Here is an 8,321-nt window from a genome sequence, read left to right on the forward strand (position 1 = left end):
TATGGACAAAAAATGACTGGAAGTGTGCAATGTGCTTTGAGTCAAGCTTCACACTTTTCTTGGCATGGCCAAGGGTGTAAAGGCGTTTGACTCGTAATCCGAGGGTCGCAGGTTCGAATCATGGTCGCACCAAACATGCTCGCCCTTTCAGCCGTGGGGACGTTATAATGTGACGGTCAATCTCACTATTTGTTGGTAAAAGAGTAGCCCAAGAGTTGGCGGTGGGTGGTGATGACCAGCTTCCTTCCCTCTAGTCTTACACTGCTAAATTAGGAATGGCTAGCGCAGATAGCCCTCGAGTAGCTTTGCGCGAAATTCAAAACAAACAAAATTCTCTACAGATGATAGAGTGAAAACTACACAAAGCGCTTTACTATGTTTGCGTTGTTCCCCCAGTATAACCTTCACCAAAGGTCCAGCGACAAGTCTAATTGCTTATAAAGCTAAAATTCGGGTTTCGATACCAGCGGTGCTCGCAGCACATATGACCCACTTTGCACTTTGTGCTCAACTACAAACCAAAAGCAACAACAACAATATAAGCTCCCTGAAGTGGAGTAATGGGGTAGGGGCTGGATTCTTTTGATTCCTTTATATAAAATATCAAATGTATACCTAAACGTTATTAGTGACTATGTCTTACATTGCTATATTTTCTCTTTCAGTCCCCCGCTGGTACAGCGGATAGCCTACGAGCTTACAACGCTAAAATCAGGGTTTCGATTCCCTTCGATGGATTCAGCAGATAGCCCAAAGTGGCTTTACTATAAGAAAACACACACATATTTTTTCACTTATGGGAAAAGCTCTTCAAACATTATAATGCAACTGTTCACTACATTAGTATTTTGTAGGAACACCGCAAAAATGTTTAAAAATTGCGGTATTTTAGTTTGTTAAAACATCTGTCTGACAAGCACATTCGTAAGTTAAAATCCCGTCTAGAAAGAGATTCCAAATATCGCAGTGTGGTGTTGTACCAGCCTTCAAAACGTTCTATTGTTAATATAGATGTAACCAAACTAATTCACTTGTGAAGGTTTTTTTTTCTTCAAGATACATAAACACGGCCTTGTAAGACCCAACACAGTTCCAAGTGGCAGAGAAGAGGGAAATATGTGACTGCTATAGTGGGTGACGGCTATAAAATAAAGTGGATTCACATTTGTTATTGTGATGTTAAGGTCCTCGTGTATATCAGTTTTTTTTTTTTATATCGTGCAAAGCTACACGAAAACTATCTGCGCTAGCCGTCCCTAATTTAGCAGCGTAAGACTAGAGGGAATGCAGCTGGTCATCACCACCCACCGCCGACTCTTGGGCTACTCTTTTATCAACGAATAGTGGAATTGACCGTATAATTAGAACGCCCCCATGACTGAAAAGGCGATCATGTTTGGTGCGATGGGGATTCGACCCGCGACCCTCATATTAAGAGTCTAACGCCTTAACCCACCTGGCCATGTCGGGCCTCGTGTATATCATAATTATCAAATACACCTACTCAATTTCTTAATTTTTCTTCTCGATGACAACCTAAAAATCACCACCTACACGTTAGTACACGCACAAGGAAAAATTTCTAAATATCAGACATATCTGTGGGCTTGTCCTCCAATTCTCCCCCTCCTTTTCTAATGTTCACCATTAGACCTATCTTCATCTTGTAAACTGAACCTCCAATCTTCAAATATTTGGACGTTTAACGATAAAGTTCCAGCTGAGATCAGGGTTGAAGTCCGGTTATCCATTGGTAGAAACATTATTTGAGGTAAATGTACAAAGCTACACAAATAATTATCTGTGCTGTTCCCACAACGGGTATCGAAACCCGAGTTTTAGCATTTCAAGTCCGCAGAAAATTCTGCTCTGCCTTTGGAGGGATTCGGAGAAGAACAATTGGATTACCCACGCAACCTATGGGTTCCATGCCACATTCCAAACATGCCGTTAGTAGACAAACAACGTTTTTCCAAACTGTACAATTGAAATTTGGTTTAAATTTTGTGCTAAGTTACACGTGGGCTATCTGTATCAGCCAATCCTAATTTAGCAGTGAAAGAAAAACTAAAAGGAAGGTAGCTTAGTCATCACCATCCACCGCCTTTTATATTACTCTTTTTCCAACGAATAGTGGAATTTAGTATCACATTATAACATCCCCACTGATGAAAGGGAGAGCATGTTTGATGGAACGGAGATTCGAACCTGCGACCTTCAGACTACAAATCAAGCACTCCAACCACCTAACTACGCCGGGCCACGAAATACATGAGAACGTGTACGAGTATACGCTAAGTCAATGTGTTAATAATGGGTTATTTTCATAAGTGTGTTGTATTACAGAAACAAAATCATAAACGAATGAACTCATGGTGTTCAGAAGAGACGAATCGAGCTGAAAATAAAACATTTCAAGTTAACTAATTTAATATTTTCATGGGTGAAAATATCAACTTTGAAATAAATAAAAACTGTTTGGGTTTTACGTAAAGACCTTTTAACTATGGGTTACGTATCACTTTCTAAAAACTAATATTGGCTTCTTTATGACTGATAAGACAAAGTGATACATAACCCATAGTTAAAAGGTCTACTTTGTCTTATCAGTCATAAAGAAGCCAATATTAGTTTTTAGAAAGTTCGATAACACAAGGTTTTCAAGAATAAATTTATTACGTAAATATTCAGGATTTTAAGAGTTAGTTTGTTTTTAAATGCTGTGGCACTTGAATATTATGTATATATCTGAATCAACAAGAAAAGAAGATATGAATATTTTATGATAACACCACATACTCGTGATGACGAAGAATCCACTTTTTAAAAATAATAAAAGTTTGTTACCTGGGGGTAACATAATATTGTCGATACGTTATATATTTATAATAAAGTTGTTTTTTTATTGTACAATCGATTCGTCTCCAAACTTTCACTGTGCAACCTTTTTTTTAAATGACTATTTACAGTCCCTTTTTTGAAGATTCTTTCAATTTATCATATCCTCAGTAATACATAAACATTATCTATTTCAATTTATCATGTCCTCAGTAACACATAAACATTATCTATTCCAATTTATCATGTCTTCAGTAACACACAAACATTATCTATTCCAATTTATCATGTCCTCAGTAGCCCATAAACATATCTTTTCCCATTTGTCATGTTCTCAGTAGCCCGTAAATAAACATAATCTATTCCAATTTATTAATTATATCCCCAGTAGGCCATAAACATTATATATTCCAATTTACTATATTTTCAGTAGCCTATAAACATTATCTATCTCGATTCCACAGGTAAATTTTGAATATAAAATGGTCGTTGCCCTTAAAATAGTGAGGAGACTGTTTCAAATTATGTATATCAGAACACACAAAATAAACAGACAGTAGATTAACGTAGTTGAATTTTAGACGCTCGTGAAAATCTTTTATTTTTGTCACAATTATAACTTTATGTAAATTGTACCAGTCCACGAAAGTATCCCATAACATAAACTAAGCCAGCATTTAACTAATTATATTTGCGACCGTATTTAACACCGGCGACCTTTATAAAGAGTTTGTTCTCTCTTTTGTTTCGGCCCATATTTATGTGTAAACTGGTTTCGGGAAAATCTTTCCCCTTTTGAAAGATTTAAATTAGGTTAAAGCAATCAATAAAGATCAAGCTCTTGTTAAAGTGGAGGTTCACATTAATGTGATTTCCCTTTTTATTACTACATACCGTTTTAAGATGCCCCTCTGGTTTTATCAGTCTCGGAGAGTCCCACCCTCAGCAGTAACTCCATGTTAGTTAAGTTAAAAGTATACATATTGCTAACTGGTGGCGTCCGTCCCAGCGTTCGGTGGTCTCACGTTTACATTTGAAAAGCTGCACTCGCAAGCAAAGTTCAACATTCACTTTTGAAATGACGGAAGAATAGATATGAATAATGTTGACCAGTACATCAAACTCCTAGTTTGCCCCTGAAGAAGAAAGGTTCACTTTTAGAAAGTGCTCGGGTTATAGGGTTTTTATTTCATTTCTACAACGGTAAGCATAAGGATTTATAACGCTAAAATTAGAGGTTTGATTTCCCGCCGTGGATACAGGAGATATCTAAATGTGGATTTGCTTTCAAATAAACAAACGAACTTATAGGTTTCCACATCACAAGTACATTATTAAAGTATTTTTGGTTGACTAATTGATTGTTGGAATTAAGTACAAAGCTACACTTGATTTCTAGCGGAGTGAGTTCACAGACATCGCTGTGCCATTTGGAGGCAAGACTTTTGGGAGAAAAACAGTTCACAGAGTGACTATTTTCGTTTTCTCTACTCAGAGTAATCAAGTTTTATCGGGTTTTTATGTAGCTTAATTTGGTGTACATTGTCTACATCAAAGTAATAAGATATAATAAACAACCAAAGACACGCTTTGTTCAGGCTGAATCAAGAAGCAAAATAACAAACAATGAGATCGCTAAATAAACAGTGCGTAGAGAGTACATAACGTGAAATCCAGATGCAGGTAGATTGATAAAACTGAAGTTAATGAGAGTGTGACAAAGTTTTTAAAACTTGTTACATATAAATAAAAAAACAGCAATTTACGGTACTGACAAGAGAGATGTATAATGTTAAGTCCTCCTGGTAACAAACACAGAACCAGTTCGTGTGGCTTTTTTCAAAGAAACACAACAGTAAAGTTATTTATAAGTGATTGTTGAAGTTAATTGATAAATGAATTAGACCGGTTTAACAAAGTTCCATCAATTTATTCGTTCTTTATGATTGGATTTGGAAATTAAGACGTTTGTTTACCCACACAAAATATTAGCAAGCGTATACATCTTAGTTGTTTTTTTTTTGAGTACGTATCCACTTTCTAAATAATCTTTTCTCACTGTGTGTTAAGCAAAAAATATATTCGAATATTATTTAGTGATAATTAAAGGATGGTCGTAAAGGGAGAACAGTTAGTAACAAGCTTACAGTACGTTAATAGGTTTCTCGTAATTAGTCATGCAAAAGTCGAATAAATAAAAAAGCAAGTATTAGCAGGCACACCCTCTACCATATAGAACAATGTCACTAATATACAGACATTATTATTTTACAATGGATAAGTTTTCAATAATCTCATTGTAAGTAATAATCCATAAGCCATAAACTAAAGGAAAGTAAGTTCACAGCAGGCAGTATTTGTGTCGATAAACACTACACAGTTTCAGGTGGTTTAGCTGCTAATCGTAGTGGCTGGGTGATATAAATACTGTCGTATTAACATATATCAGCTTCTAATCCATGATATAAATACTATCGTCTTAACATATATCAATTTTAACCAACGATATAAATACTGTCGTGTTAACATATATCAGATTTTATCCGACAATATAAATTCTGTCGTGTTAACTACATATATCAACTTTCAACCTATGATATAAATACTGTCGTGTTAACATGTATCAGATTTTAACCCATGATATACATACTGTCGTCTTAACATATATCAGCTTCTAACCCACAATATAAATACTGTCGTGTTAACATATATGAAATTCTAACCCACGATATAAATACTGTCGTGTTAACAGGTGTCAACTTTTAACCCACAATATAGATACTATCGTGTTAAAATATATCAGCTTTTAACCCATGATATAAATACTGTCATCATAACCAATATCAACTTTTAACCTACAATATAAATACTGTAGTGTTAACTAACATATATCAGCTTCTAACCTATGACATAAATACTGTTGTGCTAACATATATCAACTTCTAACCCATGATATATGTTAACACAACAGTATTTATGTCATAGGTTAGAAGCTGATATATATCTATATCATATATATATTTATATGATATAAATATTGTCGTATTAACATATCAACTTTTAACCCACGATATAAATACTGTAGTGTTAACTAACATATATCAGCTTCTAACCCATGACATAAACACTGTTGTGTAAACATATATCAACCTCTAACCCATGATATAAATACTGTCATGATAACCAATATCAACTTTTAACCCACGATATAAGTACTGTCGTCTTAACATATATTAACTTTAACCCACGATATAAATACTGTTATTATAGCCTATATCACTTTCTAACCCATGATAGAAATCCTGTCGTCTTAACATATATCAACTTCTAACCCACGATATAAATACTGTCATGATAACCTATATCACTTTCTAACCCATTATATAAATACTGTTAACTAACATATATCAACCTTTAACCCACGATATAAGTACTGTAGTTTTAACTAACATATATCAGCTTCTAACCAATGACATAAATACTGTTGTGCTAACATGTATCAACTTCTAACCTATGATATAAATACTGTCGTGTTAACATATATCAATTTTTAACCCACGATATAAATACTTTCGCGATAACCAATATCAACTTTTAACCCACGATATAAATACTGTCCTCTTAACATATATCAACTTTTAACCCACGATATAAATACTGTCATGATAACCTATATTACTTTCTAACCCATGATATAAATATTGTCGTGTTAACTAACATGTATTAGCTTCTACCCCATGACAACAACACTGTTGTGCTAACATCTTTCAACTTCTATCCCACAATATAAATACTGTTGTATTAACATATATCAACTTTTAACCCACGATATAAATAATGTCTTAACATATCAACTTCTAACTCAGGATATAAATGCTATTCTGTTAACATATATCAACTTTTAACCCACGATATAAATACTGTCATGTAAACATATATCAAGTTTTAACCCACAATATAAATACTGTCGTATAACATACATCAATTTTTAACCCATATCTACTAGGTTCTTCACTAATTATTCCACAACCTGAACAAGGACTCTTGAGAAAATCAAGACAATTAAAATCATAAGAACAGTTTTGTAGTTCTGAAATATTATATTAGTGTATGAAATATGTGCAGGATTAACATTTCTGTCTTTCAGCGAATTAAAAAGGTCAATGTGTTTCTGTGTGTTAAAAGAGCTACTAAATAGATTGTTTCATTCATTTGTTGTAGTCATATTAGTAAAAAGTAAAATATTTTGTACACGGTAATTAAACATAGCCCTAGCTATCGTTATGTTAGAAAAAACAACAACTGTACGGCATTCAGGTACTGATAAACAATTTATAACGTAAGTATCTTTAAATAAGTCCATATACGTAGCTTATTTTCGTTTCAATTTCTACAGAGTGGTTAATAGTTACAGTATAGCCAATGCTTCTTCCCCAAAGAAAATTTTATGAATTACTGATATCTTGGTATGGTGTTTTGTTGCGTCAGAAAATTGAAACATTTTTAGTATTTCTAGTTTTAAATAAAGCAAAGTTTTAATTACGTAATAATAACATTAAGTTGAATTAAGATGGTGAATGTAAAGTTTGTTTGTTTGTATTGGAATTTCGCACAAAGCAAAATAAACGAAAGTAATTTTTTCAGCCGCTAACGCCTCGGCAGTAATACTTGTTATAACTTTCATACTGTTCATGTTAATTCACTTATATTTAGGCTTAAATTAAATCAAGTTCAACTTCAAAGTTAACAAAATTTGAAACTCGTATGATAGTAAGTAATAATTTCCCGAGAACTGAAATCAATAAATAGTCGATAGGTTTAAAACTATAAACATAATTTATAATAATTAATACTTACTTAATTAAATATAATAAACTGCAGAAAATTGACACCTGCCTTCCAACTAAATAACCTCCATAGAGCGCCATCTTAAGTACGAAACAACTAAAAAGTAAATAACACACTATATATATAAAAACGGCTCGTTTAGGTTGAGAAAATATTTTACGTAGAGGAGCGAACAACGTTTCGACCTTCTTCGGTTATCGAGAACCTGTGAATGTTGTTCGCTCCTCTACGTAAAATATTTTCTCAACCGAAACGAGCCGTTTTTACATATATATTTCTCTACAAGTGGGTTTTCTCGACATCACTGATTAAATAACACACTGTTTTGGCCTAATTTATATTTAGAATTTATAATAGCTTTGTATATATTAATATGTAAAGTATGAAAATATTAAAGCTTTGTTTGTTTGTTTGTTTTGGAATTTCGCACAAAGCTACTCGAGGGCTATCTGTGCTAGCCGTCCCTAATTTAGCAGTGTAAGACTAGAGGTAAGGCAGCTAGTCATCACCACCAACTCTTGGGCTACTCTTTTACCAACGAAAAGTGGGATTGACCGTCACATTATAACGCCCCCACGGCTGGGAGGGCGAGCATGTTTGGCGCGACTCGGGCGCGAACCCGCGACCCTCAGATT

The 8,321-nt window shown here is 34.0% G+C and overlaps 1 protein-coding gene across 2 annotated transcripts in view; it reads right to left on the minus strand.

Annotated features, from left to right (window-relative positions):
• LOC143255415 (uncharacterized) overlaps positions 1–7,783 on the minus strand; it is a 31,957-nt gene extending 24,174 nt beyond the window's left edge. The window contains exon 1 of one of the 2 annotated variants that reach the window (XR_013030635.1): positions 7,696–7,783. Coding sequence is in view for 1 of the 2 variants with exons in the window: in XM_076511050.1 (XP_076367165.1) it covers positions 7,696–7,766 (71 nt within the window). In the remaining variant the exon portion in view is untranslated. The remainder of the gene's footprint in view (positions 1–7,695) is intronic. The other variant, XM_076511050.1, reaches the window with a different exon arrangement.
• Between the last annotated feature and the right edge of the window lie 538 nt (positions 7,784–8,321).

This window comes from Tachypleus tridentatus, chromosome 7 (assembly GCF_004210375.1).
Source record: "Tachypleus tridentatus isolate NWPU-2018 chromosome 7, ASM421037v1, whole genome shotgun sequence".
Lineage (NCBI taxonomy): Eukaryota > Metazoa > Arthropoda > Merostomata > Xiphosura > Limulidae > Tachypleus > Tachypleus tridentatus.